The 17959-nt window shown below is 37.5% G+C and overlaps 1 protein-coding gene across 4 annotated transcripts in view; it reads left to right on the top strand.

The window, feature by feature from the left end:
* Positions 1 to 17959, top strand: part of AVL9 (AVL9 cell migration associated) — a 184818-nt gene that overhangs the window by 44086 nt on the left and 122773 nt on the right. For all 4 annotated transcript variants that reach the window (XM_077120366.1, XM_077120361.1, XM_077120360.1 and 1 more), the window contains exons 2-4: positions 8552 to 8672; positions 9998 to 10083; positions 13536 to 13607. In XM_077120366.1, the coding sequence (XP_076976481.1) occupies positions 8552 to 8672; positions 9998 to 10083; positions 13536 to 13607 (279 nt within the window). The remainder of the gene's footprint in view (positions 1 to 8551; positions 8673 to 9997; positions 10084 to 13535; positions 13608 to 17959) is intronic.

The raw sequence follows: 17959 nt of genomic DNA, 5'->3' as shown, positions 1-17959 counted from the left end.
TTTTGTCTGAGAATGTTTTAATTTCTCCCTCATTTTTGAAGGATAATTTTGCTGGATATAGGAGTCTTGGTTGGCAGTTTTTCTCTTTTAGTATTTTAAATATATCATCCCACTGTCTTCTAGCTTCCATGGTTTCTGCTGAGAAATCTACACAAAGTCTTATTGGGTTTCCCTTGTATGTGATGGATTGTTTTTCTCTTGCTGCTTTCAAGATCTTCTCTTTCTCTTTGACCTCTGACATTCTAACTAGTAAGTGTCTTGGAGAACGCCTATTTGGGTCTAATCTCTTTGGGGTGCGCTGCACTTCTTGGATCTGTAATTTTAGGTCTTTCATAAGAGTTGGGAAATTTTCAGTGATAATTTCTTCCATTAGTTTTTCTCCTCCTTTTCCCTTCTCTTCTCCTTCTGGGACACCCACAACACGTATATTTGTGCGGTTCATATTGTCCTTGAGTTCCCTGATACCCTGTTGAAATTTTTCCATTCTTTTCCCGATAGTTTCTGTTTCTTTTTGGAATTCAGATGTTCCATCCTCCAAATCACTAATTCTATCTTCTGTCTCTTTAAATCTATCATTGTAGCTATCCATTATTTTTTCTATGTTTGCTACTTTATCCTTCACTTCCATAAGTTCTGCGATTTGTTTTTTCAGTTTTTCTATTTCTTCTTTATGTTCAGCCCATGTCCTCTTCATGTCCTCCCTCAATTTATCGATTTCATTTTTGAAGAGGTTTTCCATTTCTGTTCGTATATTCAGCATTAGTTGTCTCAGCTCTTGTGTCTCCTTTGAGCTATTGGTTTGTTCCTTTGACTGAGCCATATTCTCAATCTTTTGAGCATGGACAGTTATCTTCTGCTGCTGGCGTCTGGGCATTTATTCAGATTTCTCTTGGTGTTGGACCCAGCAAGGTTGTAATATTTTTCTGTGAAATCTCTGGGTTCTGTTTTTCTTATCCTGCCCAGTAGGTGGCGCTCGTGGCACACGTTTGTCTGCGGGTCCCACCAGTAAAAGGTGCTGTTGGACCTTAAACTTTGGAAAACTCTCACCGTCCTGGGGGTTCGCTAGCCGAAGCGGCTTGAGCCGGCCCGGGGTCCGAACGCAGGGAGGGTTGCTGGTCGCCGCAGCCAGGGAAAGAGCCCGTCCGAATTTCCTAGTCGGCCCTGGGCAACACGCGTGGCGGGAGGGCGCCAGCGGCAGCGGCCCGCCCGAGAGAGTGCACGTTCCCCGGGAGTCACGGGGTCACCGTTCTCCGCGGCCTGGGGGTTTCCGATCCAATTCTCTCAGTTGGTCCGGGGGCTGCGCGTGGTGTGGGCGCCAGTCGCCTTGGTTTCAGGGGACCACCTCTCCAATTCTCCCAGCCGGCCTGGGAAGGGGGAAGGGAGTAACTCCGGCCGCTTGCCACCCCGCCCGGTAAGGCCCGCGCACCTCGGCGATCTCACCCGAGCTGCTTCTCTCAGCCAGCCAGCCGTTCCAGGATGGGGTACGCTGTCTTTTTTATCTCTGTTGTGGCTTTGGGCGCTTTCTGTATCGTTTCTACTCCCCTAGTAGATGTCCTGGAGAAGAAACTAAGATCCGCGCGTCTTACTAAGCCGCCATCTTCCAGGAAGTTCCCCTGACTTTTTAATTTGTACCTTTGACTGGTCCATATGTTCCTGACTATGTCTTGTATGCCTTGTGATTTCTTGCTGATACCTGCATATCTAATCATCTTGATGGGTTTATTCTGGAGGCCAGTTGTTCCCTCTTGTCTAAGATTTTATTGTTGATTTGGTTTACATTAGGGCTCCTTTCTTTGATAGTTGGTTTGTGAGTATTTCTCAGCCAAAACAGGGCCAGTTACTCATGCAGGGGGCGTATTCCAGATCCAAAAGGGAAGAGGGTCTGGAAAGACTCCAAGAAGTAACCTCCCTCTTTTTTTTCTTTTTCAAGCCCCCAGCCTGCACGTTCCAACCTGTCCAGCAGATGGCGCTCTTTGACAGTTGTGGCTCTTTGCCAGTTCTGCCTCTGATGTAGTTGAAACAATGGTGCCTGGCAGCATTTGACCAGAACAGACTGAAACTGGGATCTTGTGTTCTCTGTTCACTGGCCAATATCTGCCACAGTGTTGGACTGGCAGTGTTGGAGCACCTTCTGTACATGGGACAGATGTGACTCCCACAGCTGTCTCAGTCTGCAGCTACCCCCTAGGCAATTCCTTACCGCCTCTGACCACAGTTTCTCATTCTCTTTGTCCCACACTTCCCTGGATGTTGTACTAAACTCATCTGTTCTCCAGATCCCCAAATCAACTAATTGGGACAATTTTGTGCTTAGCTACTCACTGCTTTTGGAAAAGAGGTAGGTTCTGCTATTCCCTCCCTGTTCTTCCACTTTGGAAGCTGCTCCTGGGGACCGTTTTTATGCAGTACTCCTCAGCAGCTTGTATTCTGCCCTGGATCTCTGTGGACTTGGGTCCCTGTGTCTGGATATGTGTGGGGTTTTGACTCACTGCTGTGAGTGGCTTTATAGTCTGTGTTGCTGGTGGGAGGTGGGAGGTATCTGGGTTGCTGCCTCCCAGTTTACTCGAGATCGAGTGATTAGGACGAAAAAGGACCTACCAGCCAGTCTGGGATGAAAATTTCCTACCTGATATTTTTCTCTTTCTTTGATTTGGCATTTATAGAATCCTTCTCTAGTCTCTACCATGCTCCAGAGTTCTAAGCAAGTAGGATTTGTCCTTTTATATGCTGAATCTATGGGGAGGTGTTTTCATGGGATGTCTTACATCACTGTCTTACGTTGGGTTTTATCTATAAGTTTTCACATATACTCTAGACTGTACACCTCCAAGGAGGGTCACCCATGTAAACTACAGTGTCTGTGGTTCACTTTGGAATTGTACAGGCTTTTGAGTCAGTGGAGCATTATTTAAGAGTCCAAGAGACTCTTGAGTCTCTTGACTCAAGAATTCTTGAGTCCCTGTGCCATGAGTTGTGTCTGTGTGGATTATTTTGGGCATATAGGAAGAGAGTATTTGGTCAGTATTCAAAATATAAAGAATATACTGCTTAAGATTTTAAAATCTCATGAGTTTGCAAATAAGATTCTTTTTTCTTGTTTGGATAGTGCTAAGTAGTTTATAATAAAGTTTAAAAAATGAGAAACAAGTTAACTGTTAAATAATAGAAGATTGATAAAGTTATGAAATACTGGATAACTGTTAAAATAGCTGCATGTATAGACAGAGAAGTGGCTTTGCATGAACTGTTTTGAACTTGTTTATCAAGTAAAGCAATTTCCGAATGCAAGTATTTGTTGATAACAAATCTTCCAGCAGGAGAAAAGAATTATAGATAGCTGTCAACCCAGTACAGCAGGTTTACACTTTATGAATGAGTTGTGTTCCAAAACACGTTTGAAATTCTAAACACATATTCCCAAAGAAAGAAACAATGTCACAAATACTCAGGACCTAAATCAGTCTAGAAAGGCCTTAATTTTTTCCTGGAACTCTTGGTATAGTGTAGCATACTTTATCTGCATTTAACTTTTATTTATAACAATTTTATGACTTGACTGCCTTTTTAGTTCCACATGAGTCACCCAAAACAGATCTTCTTTAGTAAAGTTGGAGGTGGGGAAAGATATGTTGAAGAAGCATAGCATCAGATATTAATTAAACTTCTGGCCATTGGTAACTTGTTAACTAAATCTTTGTAAAAGAAGATAGATTGCTGCATATTCCTTTGCTTCTGAGAGGATAGAATGGAAATAATTTTTCATTCAGAAATCAAGAACTGCTTGTGATTGGCACTGATTTTTTAAAAATTCTGAAAGTAATACATAGCCATTTCAAAATAATACCAATTTAATTAAAGTAAACGGTAAGATGGTCAACTTGCTGTGAAATGGGTCAGAAAAGGTGTGTTGTTTGTATACATAAAATAGATAAAAGAGGCAAAAGTTAATAGTTGATTAATATAGGTGTAAGTTATTGGATGCTCTTTTTCTACTTTTCTCTAAGTTTGATGTTTTCAAAACAAAAAGTTGGGAATAATATCTACAATCATCAGCCCTACTCTCTCCAGAACTAAAACCTCTGTTAATGTATAGCTTGTATCTTTTTAAGTGTATTTTTAAAATCCATTTACAAACATATACATTGATAGATAATTTTTATATAATGGAATCATAGTATAAATAGGGTTATACTATACTTAACGATAGTCTGCTTGATTTTTAAATTTAATGTTAGTGTGTATTAATTTTCTATTGGTGTTGTAATAAATTACCACAAATTTAGTGGTTTAAAACAATTAATTTATTATCTTACAGTGCTAGAGGTCAGAGATATCAAATGGGTCTCACTTGGCCAAAATCAAAGGGTCAGCAGGGCTGTATTCCTTCTGGAGGCACCAAGAAAGAATGTTACCTTGCCTTTTCCACCTTTTAGAGGCTGCCTGCCTTCCTTGGCTCATGACCCCTTACGTCATCTTGAAAGGCAGTAGGGTAGCGTCTTCAGATTTCCCTATCTCCGATTCTTCTGCTTCCCTTTTATAAGGACCCTTATGGTTATATTGGGTCCACTGGATAACACAAGATAATCTCCCCCTTTTAAGATCTTAACTGAATCACATCTACAGAGTCCTTTTTGTCATGTAAGTTAAGACATTCGTAGGTTCCGGGGATTATGACATGGACATCTTTGGGGGGCCATTATTTTGCCTGCCACATAATAGATCATGAATGTCTTGCTTTACCAATAGATGTGAAACTAATTACTTTTTTTTTTTTGCATGACAGGCACTGGAAATTGAACCCAGGTCTCTGGCATGGCAGGCAAGAACTCTGCCTGCTGAGCCACTGTGGCCCGCCTAATTTATTCTTTCTAACAGCTGAATAGAACTGGTAGAAAATTTGTATAGCCTCTCTTGCTGACAGATATTTAAGGTTCTAGTTTTTATGCAATAACAAATCATGCTGCTTTAAATATTTTTTAACTGTAATTTTATTGAGATATATATTCACATACTATATGTGTTAGTTGCTAATGCTACTGAAAAGAAATATACCAGAAATGGAACTTTTAAAAAGGAAATTTAATAAGTTATGAATTTACAGTTCTAGTGCTGAGAAGATGTGCTAGTTTGAAAAGATTATGTACCCTAGAAAACCATGTTTTACTTCTAAATCAATCTTGTGGAAGCAACCATTTCTCTTAATCCCTATTCAGTAATGTAAATTGGAAATCTGATTAGGTTATCTCAACAGAGATGAGTCCCACTCAGTTGTAGGTGGGAAGTTTTGACCATGGCTTCCATGGAGTTGTGACTCTACCCATTCTACATGGTTAGAATTAGTTTGATTGATTAGTTTGCTGGAATCCTTTAAAAGAGGAAGCATTTTGGAGAGAGTCCCGTTTTAGAGCCATGAGAAAGCCGCAGCAGAGCCCAGCAGAGCCACAAGGCCGAGAGAACCACAGAGTTCACCAGCCAGTTGGAGATGAAGAAGGAGAACGCCCTGGGGAAGCTTCAAGAAGCGAGAAGCTGGGAGAGAAAGTTAGCACACTGTCGCCATGTTCCCCATGTGCCTTCCCAGTTGAGAGAGAAACATTGAACTCATCAGCTTTTCTTGAGTAAGGGTAACCTCTTAATGGTGTCATGGTTTGGACATTTTTTATAGACTTGCTTTGATTTGGAGATCTTCACAGCCTTAGAACTGTAAACTGGTAACTTATTAAATTTCCCTTTTTAAGAGCCATTCCATTTCTGATATATTGCATTCTGACAGCTAGCAAGCTAGAACACTAAGGCCCCTTGCTTAGTAAAGATTACCTTTACTCAAGAAGACTGATGCTGCCTGGAACGCTTCTGTCAGCTGGGGAAGCATGTGGCTGGCATTTTTCGGTCCCTTGCTCCTTGGCTCCATTGCTTTCAGTCTGTTTCCTTTGGGATTTCCTCACTTGAGGTCTGTGGGCCTTCACTTAGCTCCTCAGGGACACAACTCTGGGTTCTGATTTGCTTAGCATCTCATGGAAAGGCACATGGTGATAACTGCTGGGCTCTGCATCTCCAAACATCTGGGTCTCATGTTGGCTCCGTCAGCTCTGAAGCAGCTGTTCCCAAAGCCAGTGTATCTGCTCTCTGTGTCAGGAGTCCAAGCTTCTGAGGTTTCTTCAAAATATTTTAAAGGACTCCAGTAAACTAATCAAGACCCACCTGAATGGGTGAAGTCACGCCTCCATCTATTCAAAAAGCCACACCCACAGTTGGGTGTGTCACATCTCCATGGAGATAGTCAAAAGTTTCTACCCTACAGTATTGAATCAGGATTAAAAGAATTGGCTGCCTCCGCAAGATTGGATCAGAATTAAAACATGGCTTTTCTGGATACATAATAGTTTTCAAACCAGCATACTATGTAATCAGTGTACAATCAGTGGTTCACAGTATCATATAGCTGTACATTTGTCATCACAATCCATTTTTGAACATTTTCATTATTAAAAAAAAAAACCTAAAAATAAGAATAAAAGTAAAAGAGCACCCCAAACATCCCCCACACTCCCTCCCTCCCTGTTTATTTTTTGTGGTTTTTTCTTACTCATCTGTTCACACACTGGATAAAGGGGGTGTTAGTCTGGTGTGAGCATTTTTGAACACATCTGTGTGCAGTGTGACAATATCTGTGGGATGAATTCCTAAAACTGAAATTGCTGAGTCAAAGGGTAAATGTATAGATTTGATAAATCCTGTCAAATTGCTCTCCAAACCATCATAACAATTTAGTCTCACAGCAGTGCCTATATTCCCCATACTGTTACCAACATAAAATATTAATCTTTTTTAATGTTTTTCATTCTGATGAATAAAAATGGCACTGTTTGAAATTGCATTCCCATGATTACAGTTGAGGTTGAGCATTGTTGAACTACTCTCCTTTAGAATTTTCTAGATTAAATTTCTTTGGATCCTAAGAGTAGCATTTCATGCTATATTCATGAGCATCTGGGTCCATGGTGTTTATATTTATTTAAAAGTATACTTATTTCATGCCACATGCTTTTTTTAAAACTATACATAAAAATTTAATGGTTTCAAAAGCATATTATTTTGTAGTAATTACTGAGGCTTCTTCCAATAAATATTATACATTAGATTTTGGTCTGGTGTTAATTATAATAAAATTTTTTATTTCCTTTTTCTAATTTTTTGATGTTAAGTTAGAATTCTGAATTGAGACTTTTTAAAAACACCAGCTTTAAAGCTTTAGCTTTGAATTTATAAGATTCTGTTGCCTCTTTGTTATATCTCGCTTTCCCTCGCACTTTTAAGAATTACCCTGCAAGCCGAATTAGAATAAAACTTGTATGAGGGCTTGTAGAGAGGATACTGAGAAATGTGAGATATAATTTGGGGTTATTTATGTCCAGCCTTCAGCTAATTGATCTTAAATAACCGAGCCCTGCCAGATTCTACTCCATAATCTAGACTTTTAAAAATCCTTTCAAACTTGAAAACATTGATTGCTTCTGGAGCTGGGGGGAGGGGGCAGGAAAATGACTGGATGTCTGAGGTGGTTTCAAGATGAGAGAGAATCTTTTTACTGTCTTATTGTTCTTTTGGTATCTTTTAAATTTTTAAACATGAAACTGAATTGCCTATTAAAAATAGTCATATTTTAAAGCCCCTTTATAGTTGGCTCTCTTGTTGCTCAAGTGGCAGTTTGATTCCACTGAGATGTGGAAAGATGAGCCATTATCGTATCTTCCCACATTAAAGATGAGATCTAACATCTTATTCCTATGTTGCTCCAACTTTAATATATCTATAATTGATGTAAATGCAAGCAACTCTTTAGAGATACTTTGAAAGTAAAACAAAATATAAGTCATCTAGAATTTCTCAGAAAAGATAATGCATTTAAATTCTACCTTCCTCTTCAAACTTTTCAGAAATATCATTGAAATAACAAAGCCCAAAACTTGGAGAAAAAGCTGATAAATCTGGGGAATGCTAGAAACTGGAAAAACATAGTAAAAACTATTTCTCCAAGACAGAGTATTAGACTTCATAGAACTTTCTGTGATTAGTTATCATACTTGGAAAAAAATACCACCTGAACTTTTGATTAATGTCCCCTCCCTCCAACAGAACCCCATGAAACCCTTAATTCAAAGTCATAAATATTGAGAGTAAGAAAATAAAGCTGTGTCTTGGCTCTGCTTCACAGGCTCCTCATTCAGTAGAATGTTTATTTTCCTCAGGGTCCCATAGTTTTCAATTACTGTCTAGTTGATGACAACTCTAAAATCTGGATCTCCTTTCCAGACACCCCACCTCCACCACTCTCATAAGTTTAGCACCCCTCAAAGATTCATCTTTCCTTCATTTACTCCCTTTCTCTTTTTCTTCTTCTGTGCTTAGTTTCACTGGTAATGTCTAATGGCAAACAAGTGTGATTTATCCCTGCTTTGGTCATTCAGAGTGGTTTCTTTCCTGGTAGGATAAATTATTCTTAGTGCTCCCTTTGATAAACAATCTTTTTTGTTAACATTCCTTACTATTTTAGGTTGAATTCTCTTACCCACCCCTGATTCCAGGAGATGGACATGACAGCCACACTTTACCTGAAGAATGGAAATATTTGCCCTTCCTTGCCTTGCCAGATGGCGCTCATAACTACCAGGAAGGTATGTAAAGATAAAGTGGAACAATAAGTCAGGCCATTAAAAAAACTGCCAGGACATCTTAAATGCTAAGTACTTTAGTAAATGAAAGGCTTTTGACTGCTGTATTTATGAAATATTTAAATGCTGGTTTGGAGATGGCTGGGCATGCATTAGAGAATCTCTGGAGGAGTGCCAGGCTTTTATTGGTAACAGCTGGTGAACCTTGGCCATCTTCTACCAGGAACCTTGACTGAAGAAAGTGATTAGCCAGATCAGAGTATCTGTTTCTGGTAGTATTTCCTATATTTGTACTTGTGACACCTCCCAGAGACAAACTAAAGAGCCTTCCTGCATCATCTGCAGATTGAGCATCTGGCTACAAACTAGGTTAGTACTCCATTGCCCACCTGGAAACCTATGGGTTTCTCCCCTTCTGGAGCCATTGCTATTACAGTGTTCAAAGAAAGCAATCCTATGAAGTTAATACTGAGTCTCATGCCACCTTCTACATGAGTACTTGCCTAAGTTAATGAAGGACTATATTTATCATGGTATTATAGGCTATATCAAAGTACCAGATTAGACTTGATTACCTGTTTTTCTAAATTTAATAAGGTTCTTAGGAAATGAATCAAATGATAACCATGCAGTTTAATGTAAAATTAAAATGCAATGTTTTAACCTTACAAATTTTTTTCCTCAGAATTTTTATTAATATTTTCAAAATACAGAAAAGTTAAATGCATAGTACGACAATTATTCTACACACTTGCTTTCTTTATATTTGTGTGTTTGTGTGCGGGTGTGTTTGTGTGTAGTTTGGTCTGACCTATTTGAAAGTTAATTGCAAAAATCATAACATTTCACCTCTGAATGAATCTCCTAAGAGTAAGGTCATTCCTCGGGATAACTTCCAATACCATTATCATAGCTAAGAGATTTAGTAGTAATTCCATAATGCCATCTAATATCTGATCTATCTTCAGATTTCCCCAAGTGTCCCAACAATTTTTTGGAATTGTTCAAGTTAATATGTTGTCTTAAGCTTTTCTGGCTCTCTACTTTTAATCTGCAACAGTCCCCCCATATATAAAATATTTTCCAAGATCAGTGATTATAGTCTGGTTGACCTGTTATAATTCATCCTCCTTGTTTGTTTGTGATGAGTATACATTGTAAGACAAAGAAAAATTCTCAGATCCCAGTGGTGGTGGTGCTGGACGTTTGACATAAGTTCCTTGTAACACCATTTTTTGTTTTAATGACTTTATTATGGTAACTCCAAATTTCATTATTTATTAAGAGTAATTCACCTTGATACTTACATGCTTCTGTGTATCCCTTAGATACTGTATTTTTTCACTTGCCACCCAGAAATGGAAATGGAACCACAGTATATGGTATCTCCTGCTATCGACAAATAGAAGCCAAGGTATGACTGTAACAGTAGATGAAAAAAAGAACTCAAAAAGCCTCTCTTACACTGTTGGCAACTTAAAATGTAAAATAAGGAAACATACAGTCTTTATTTTTCATGTGGTACCTGTGATACTGTTTTATATTTTTATAAAAAGTTTGTAGTTCTTTTTCCAATTCTGCCACGTTATTCACACAAATGTTTTTAAAAGTTGACATTGGAGACTATGATTATTTGTGTATCATATAATACTTTGCACATTGTTTTTAGATATTTACCTAAATTATTCACTTGTTTTCAAAATTCTGTACTTAAATTTCACGGTATCCTTGAATTTTGTTTCTAATTTTTTTAGTACATAGCTTAGAAAAATGAAGAGGTAATGTGTGGTATATATTTTTTTAAACATCCCTTTAAAAGAAGTGGAATGTACTTAGAATGGCTTCCAAATACTCCTAAGTTAATTTTAAGTACCTGTAACTAAGATTTAGGTAATTCTGAAACTATTTGCCAGCTTAATGCCACTTACTATAATGACCCTAGTTAGTAGATTCAAATAAACTAACATGGGTAGCCTCACCTTTCATTTGCTTCTGAACAGTAGTATTTTTTTCTGGTGGCAGTAATCTATGAATAAAAATTGCTTTCTTTTCGCAAGGCTATTGATACCTAAAAGCAGTGTTTTTCAACCTTCACTATGCATTGGAATTACCTGGGGAGATTTAAAAAGCAAAGATGACTGGGTTCCAACCCCAGAGATTCTGATTTAATGTTTTGGGACATCAGGATTTTTAAAAGCTCTACAAGAGATTCTATTATATACCCAAGATTGAGAACTACTGTTCTAAACCAATGGTTTTTATCTAGAATTTGCTCAAGAGGTTTTTTATATATAAGCCTGACTTATCCTTCAACTTTCTATATTGGAATTTGAGAGGTGAACTGGGGCAGTTAAAAGTTTAAAAGCTTCCTCAACTAAATAATTGAGCAAATCTTTTTTTTTCTTCCAGCTTTTTATAATTCCAAATATGCAAACAGATTAGAAGAATTACAGTTTATACCTGTATACCCACCACTTAAATTCAACAGTTAGTTTGCTGTGTGTATGTGTGAGTTTTCCCCTGAATCAACTGAAAGTAAACTGCATGTGTGAATTCCATCATACCCACAGAAGTTAACTACTATGAAATAACTCCCCAAGCACAGAGCTTGAAACATTAGATAACCCAGTAATTGTTTTACGGAAGGAATAATTGAATCCGTAGTTGAATATGAAAGAAATTTGGGAATAAGAGCCTGGTAGTTTTCCACGTTTGAATCCTTTGTATACTGTTACCCTTGTCCAAGAGAGATGTCAACTCTAAAATTGGAATAGGTAGCAATATAGAGGTGGGTTCTTAACTGACACCTGTGAATAGGCTTTAGGGGATCCCTAACGCCTCCCCCAGTTTTGATTCTTTGTGAAAATATGTGTGTTAATTTGTGGGGGGAAGGTCTGTAGCTTTCATCAGACTCAGAAAGATCCTTGTGTCCCAAAGAGGTTATTGACAAATTAATATTTTAATAAATTTAAATTTATTGAGCACAAAATTAATATTTTTAAATAAATAGGGATATTTTATACTAGTCACCATTTTTAATTATTTCTTGGCTGTAAATCAGGAAACAGCCTTATTTTTGAGAGTTTTTGTTTTGCCTTGTGGAAGAGCTAGAGTGCTTTAGAAGCTTGTTTTTTGATTTTTGAACCATAGAAAAATGAAATTAGAACCTGTTATCTTAGCTTTTGGAACATATTCTATAATTTGGTTTCCCCAAAGACCTAGCAAAAGAATTGGCCACCAAAAATTAGATCTTTGGGAATCTAGAAGAAAGAAAATAAGGCAAGGATTTCTTTGTTAGGAAAATGCGAGTATACCATGGTATTTGGGCTTCTGAGGATGATTGTAATCATTAACCAGATTGAAAACACCTTTGGATATATCTCAGACAATACATTAGAGGAGGGGAGCAATTGCTCTTACTTCCTTTACTACTGTACTTGAAGTTAACAAGGTTTATTCTGTAATAGAGCTATAGAAATTTCACTTTATCATCCTCAGAATCACTAAGTGCCCAGAGCTGGGCTAGAGTACTTGTCTTCCAGGATAGACTTCAGGCAGCATAGATCAATTCACTTTAAAAACTGCAGCTATTCTTTCCATCTCTGAAGAAACAAGCCATCTGGGTTTTTTTGTTTGTTTATTTTTATCACTATTATTTTTAACTTTATATTTTAATTTATTTAGAGAAGTTGTAGGTTTATAGAAAAATCATGGATAAAATACTAAGTTCCCATATTCTACCCTATTTTTAACATCTGGCATTAGTGTGGTACATTTGTTAGAATTGATGTAAGTACAATTATAAAGATGTTCTGTTAACTGTAGTCCATGATTTACGTTAGGATTCACTATGCTATATAGTCCTATATTTTGTTTTGTTTTGTTTTACTTGTAGTACCTTATATACAACCTAAACTTTCCCCTTTTAACCACATTCGAATATATAATTCAGGGCTATAATTTAGGTTCACAATGTTGTGCCACCATTACCACTGTCCATTACCAGAAGTTTTCCATCACCCCAAATAGAAACTCTGTACAATTGAAACATTAACTCCCCATTCCCTGCCCCCATCACAGGACCTGGTAACCTATATTCTAGTTTCTGACTATGAATTTGCATATTTTAATTATTTCTTGTCAGTGAGATCAAATAATATTTGTCCTTTTGTGCCTGGCTTATTTCAGTCAGTGTGATGTCTTCAGGGTTCATCCATGTTGTCATATCTATCAGAATGTCATTCCTTTTTATGGCTGAATCATATTCCATTGTGTACATATACTACATTTTTTTATCCGTTCATCTGTTGATGGATACTTGGGTTACTTCCATCTTTTGGCAATTGTAAATAATGCTACTAATGACATCAGTGTGCAAATATCTGTTCGAGTCTGCTTTTAATTCTTTTATATATATATACCTGGAAGTGGGATTGCCGGATCATGTGGCAGTTCCACTCTTAACTTTCTGAGGAGCTGCCTAACTGCCTTCCACAGCAGCTAAGCCGCGTGTATTTGTCATTTCTTACAGTAACCCCTTCTCCCTAGAAACAGTGATCTCTAAAAGGGGTGCTTATCAAGAACTGTTGATTTGTATTATGGGTGTGGTGACTTATACATAAAGTATTTCCCCTCAGACTGTAAGTTCCTTGAGTGTGGTAGTGATTGTCTCTTCACTCTTATATTGTCAGTACCTAGAATAGATTCTGGCACATAGTGCTCAGACTGACATTTATTCATTCAACATGTTTGCTGAGATGCTCAATAAGTACCTTCTGAATTTAAATAACTAAATGCAAGGAATTTTTTCTGTTGCCCTTTTTTAAGTTGTAAATATTTCTAATAATGAATATTTGTTTATTATAGGCACTAAAAGTAAGGCAAGCAGATATCACCAGAGAGACTGTTCAGAAAAGTGTCTGTGTTCTAAGCAAGCTGGTAAGAGACCAAGTAACTTAATGTATTCATCAAACATTCAAAGGAACTGGCAGATTTTAATTTGAGGATATAAGGTTTTATTAGCATAAGAAGAAATCTTCTCTCCTCTTTTCTCTCTCAGTTCAAAGCTAAAATAACATGTAATCTTGTAATGCCATTTTTAGGACTACCCAGTGAGGCAGTTGCAATGTCCTGTATGTGAAGGCTTTATGGAAGTTTCTTAAATATAAAAACAATAGGGCAGTGCAAAGGTGGCTCAATGGTAGAATTCTCACCTGCCATGCCAGAGACCCGGGTTCGATTCCAGTGCCTGCCCATGCAGAAAAAAAAGAAAAACAATAAATTAAAATGGTGAAAAAAGTCATTTTAGACTAAAAAATTAGAAAACTGGTGTCCAGAAATACTGGTTTTCAAACACTTTGTGTTTTCCTCAATTCACCTTGATCTGGTAAATAGTTGGTTCTTATACAAATATGTTAGGATGTCCCTGACATTTTTGACCCCTTGTCCTGATCCATTCCTTGTGCTTTTTCATCTTAAATGCCAGGTAAACAGGTGTTTGCATGTGTGCTTCTGGGGCTCATTTCTCTCTAATTTATCTGCTTTTAGAGGTTCTTTTGGTTTTGTGATTACAGAAATTCTTTAATTCTTTTGGCTATACGATTAAGTTGTTTTTCAATAGACAGCTACTTTGGTAGGTGACAGTTATTCAAAAGTTAATCCCAGGAATTAATATTAAATGCCAGTATGATACCCACTGAACCCCTTTCCAACACCCACCACAACCCCATCCAATACCCACCTCACCTTCTTGAGGTTTTTTAAAAATATTTTGTTGAGATATCTTCACGTCATACAGTCCATTCAAAGTATACAATTAGTGGCTCACAGTATAATCACTTAATTATGTTTGCATCATTCCAGAAAAAGACAAAAGGAAAACCTTATACATCCCATACCCTTTACCCTTCCCTCTCATTGACTACTAGTATCACAGTCTACCCAATTTTTTTTTACCCCTTACCCCCCATTATTTATTTATTTATTTAGTTCTTAATTCTTTACTCATCTGTCCATATTCTGGATAAAAGGGAGCTTCAGCCACAAAGTTTTCGCAAGCACACGGTCCCACTGTAAAACTATATAGTTTTGTCTTCAAGAATCAGAACTATTGAAATTTCCTTCTGGCTATTCTAATACACTAAGAACTAAAAAAGGATATCTATATAATACGTAAGAATAGCCTCCAGAATAACCTCTCAACTTTATTTGAAATCTCTCAGCCACTGAAACTTTATTTTGTCTCATTTCTGTTTTCCCCCTTTTGGTCAAGAAGGTTTTCTCAATTCTTCGTTGCCAGGTTCTGGCTCATCCTAGGAGTCATGTCCCACATTGGGTGGGCAGAGCAGTGAGTTCACCTGCCAAGTTGGCTTTGAGAGAGAGGCCTCATTTGAGCAATAAAAGAGGTTCTCTGGGCATGAGTCTTAGGCATAATTATAAGTAGGATTAGCTTCTCCTTTGCAGGAATAAGTTTTATATGGGCAAACCCCAAGATTGAGGACTCAACCTGTGGTGTTCCCAATGCTTGTGAGAATATCAGGAATTCCCCAGATGGGGAGTTTAATATTTCCTCTTTTCTCCCCAATCCTCAAGGTGACTTTGCAAATAATTGTTTATACTCCACCCAGATTACTCTGGGATATGTCAGGACATCACACTAAGCTGTACAAACCAACAAAATCTCACTCCCTATTCAAGTTCCATGTAATTATGGTGTTTGAAAAGTGTAAAATACTAGACTTTTACTTATTTATCTCTTTATATCACAATTTTTAAAATATTTTCATTGAAAAGTATCCACTGATGTACAGTCCACCCATATTATACAATCAGTGACTTACAATATAATCATGTAATTGTGCATTCTTCACCACAACCATCTCTAGAACATTTGCATCACTCCAGAAAAAGAAAAAGAAAAAAAAGAAACATATATCCATACCCCCTACCCATCCCCCTCACCGACCAACAGCATTTCAATCCACCCAACTTTCACCCTGTCTCTTCCCCTATTATTTATTCACTTTTCATCTTTTTTTTTTTTTTTACTCATCTGTCCATAACCCTGGACAAAAGGAGCATCAGACACAAGGCTCCCACAATCGCACAACCACACCGAAAAAGCCATATAGCCATACTGTTTTCTTCAAGAATCTGAGCTACTGGAATACAGCTCAGCAGCCTCAGGTACCTCCCTCCAGCCACTCCAACACACCACAGACCAGAAGGGATATCTACACAATGTGCAAGAACAACCTCCAGAATGCCCCCCCAATTCCACTTGAAATCTGTCAGCCACCAAGACTACCTGGTCTCATTTCTTCGTACCCCCACCCCCAGCCAAGAAGTCCCTCCCACTCCGATGATGCCAGGTCCCTGCTCATCCCCAGGAGTCCGATCCCATGTTGCCAGGGAAATCCACACCCCTGAGAGTCCCACATCGGAGGGAGGGTCGTGAGTTCACCTGCCAGGTTGGCTTAGAGAAAGAGGCCACATCTGAGCAATAAAAGAGGCTCTCTGGAGGTGATTCCCAGGCACAACTGTAAGTAGGCCTAGCCCCTCACTTGCAGGAATAAGCTTCACACGGGTGAGCCACAAGATGGAGGGCTCAGCCCATTGAATTGGCTGTCCCTACTGCCCTCAAGAACATCGGGAATTTCCCAGGTGGGGAAGTGCAGTACTTCCGCCTTTCTCCCCAGTCCCCCAAGGGGATCTGACAAATACGTTTTTGTTCTCTGCCCAAATTACTCTGACTCCCCTTGCCTTTTAAAAAGTTAGTGTTTGAGGAAAGGAAATGACATAATGAATTGTACTATGACACAATACTTCAGAATTGTGTTTCTTCTGTGTACATGTTCATCAGATACAAATGTATAATAATTTTAACCTTTTCTTTTTACAGGGAAAATATGTAACACTGTTTGTTTTTCACTAAATTATGATGTCCCAGGCTAATTACTAATGGAATAATAATGCCTTTATCAGTAACATCAAATGCCTAATTCTACGTGTAAAATATAGTCTCCTTCATCCCCTTTGTGGGGAAACATCCAGATCTGTATCATACTAATTATTTTAGATCTGTATGAATACCGTATACAAATGTTTCTGCATTCAAGCTAAAGCAGGGGTTAATCTGGACTCCATGAAATATCAGCTCAATTAGTGAGCATCAGAGGTCCATGATCTCCCTGAAATTTTTGCACTGTAAGAGAAGGATTGGGTCCATAGTTGACCTGATTTTATAGCATTCTGAGACCCAAAATAAGAGCTACCACCCTAAAAGTTTAAAAGCTTTCTGTGAAGTTACCTGCCAGCTTGATGTTAAAAAATTAACATTTAAAGTAAGTAAAATTTTACATGTGTATTTGTTCTGTGTTAAGGGTTACTCTGAGTACCATAATGAAAAAGTCAACAAAAAACACTGAAATTTGTTAAAGAATGACTCTGGATGAAATTTTTTTCCTTTCCCTTAGAATTTATCCAGTTTACTTAAGTTTTCTTAAAAATAGATATCTCCTTAAAAAAAAGAGAGTATAGATTAACTTTTGAAACATACCGTTTTGTTTTCTTTATAATTTTTATTGAGAATTATACACACGCATATAGTCCGACCATATTATATACTCAATATGAGCCATTGAGTGCATACTTAGTTTTTAAAATGTGAATTCACAGTAACGTACACAGAGTATGTATGTATGTGATGTTTTAAAATGTCATTCTATCTTAGTTTCTTCATTTGCTCTTTTCTTCTTTGCTTACCTTTCTATAAATAGTTTGGCTGTCTTTTTAAAGCTGATTAGTCCTACATTTACTGATTTCATTTTCACTATTTCACATTAGATTTTATGTTCATCAAGGGCCAGCACGACTTAAGGAGAAAAGAATGAAATCATTTTTGATGAAAACCTTAATCTTGGGCTCCATGGAAGAACTGTTTTTCTGGAGATCAGATATTTTGAAGAAATTTGAGAGTTAACTCTTCTAAATCACAAAGATGCTATTTACAATATTGAAACAGTCATCTAACAGGACATCCTCATTACTATAGAGAATAAATAAGCTTTTTGGTATTCACAGACAAAATTCAGGAACTGCATTCTACAGTGTAGGACCTAACTCATTGTCCTATGTTAGTGTAAAGTAAAACAAAATATCTGTACAGGCAAAAAAGTTTTTTGGTGTATGAGGAGAGGGTTATGTTCTAGTGTCCTTAATAGAGAATTAATTCTTCTGTAAAAAATTTTATAAATTATTTTATATACCTTGAGTAAAATTCTGTTTCTTTC

This window comes from Tamandua tetradactyla, chromosome 1 (genome assembly GCF_023851605.1).
Source record: "Tamandua tetradactyla isolate mTamTet1 chromosome 1, mTamTet1.pri, whole genome shotgun sequence".
In the NCBI taxonomy this organism is placed as follows: Eukaryota; Metazoa; Chordata; class Mammalia; order Pilosa; family Myrmecophagidae; genus Tamandua; species Tamandua tetradactyla.
This window is presented reverse-complemented; position numbering and strand designations above follow the sequence as displayed.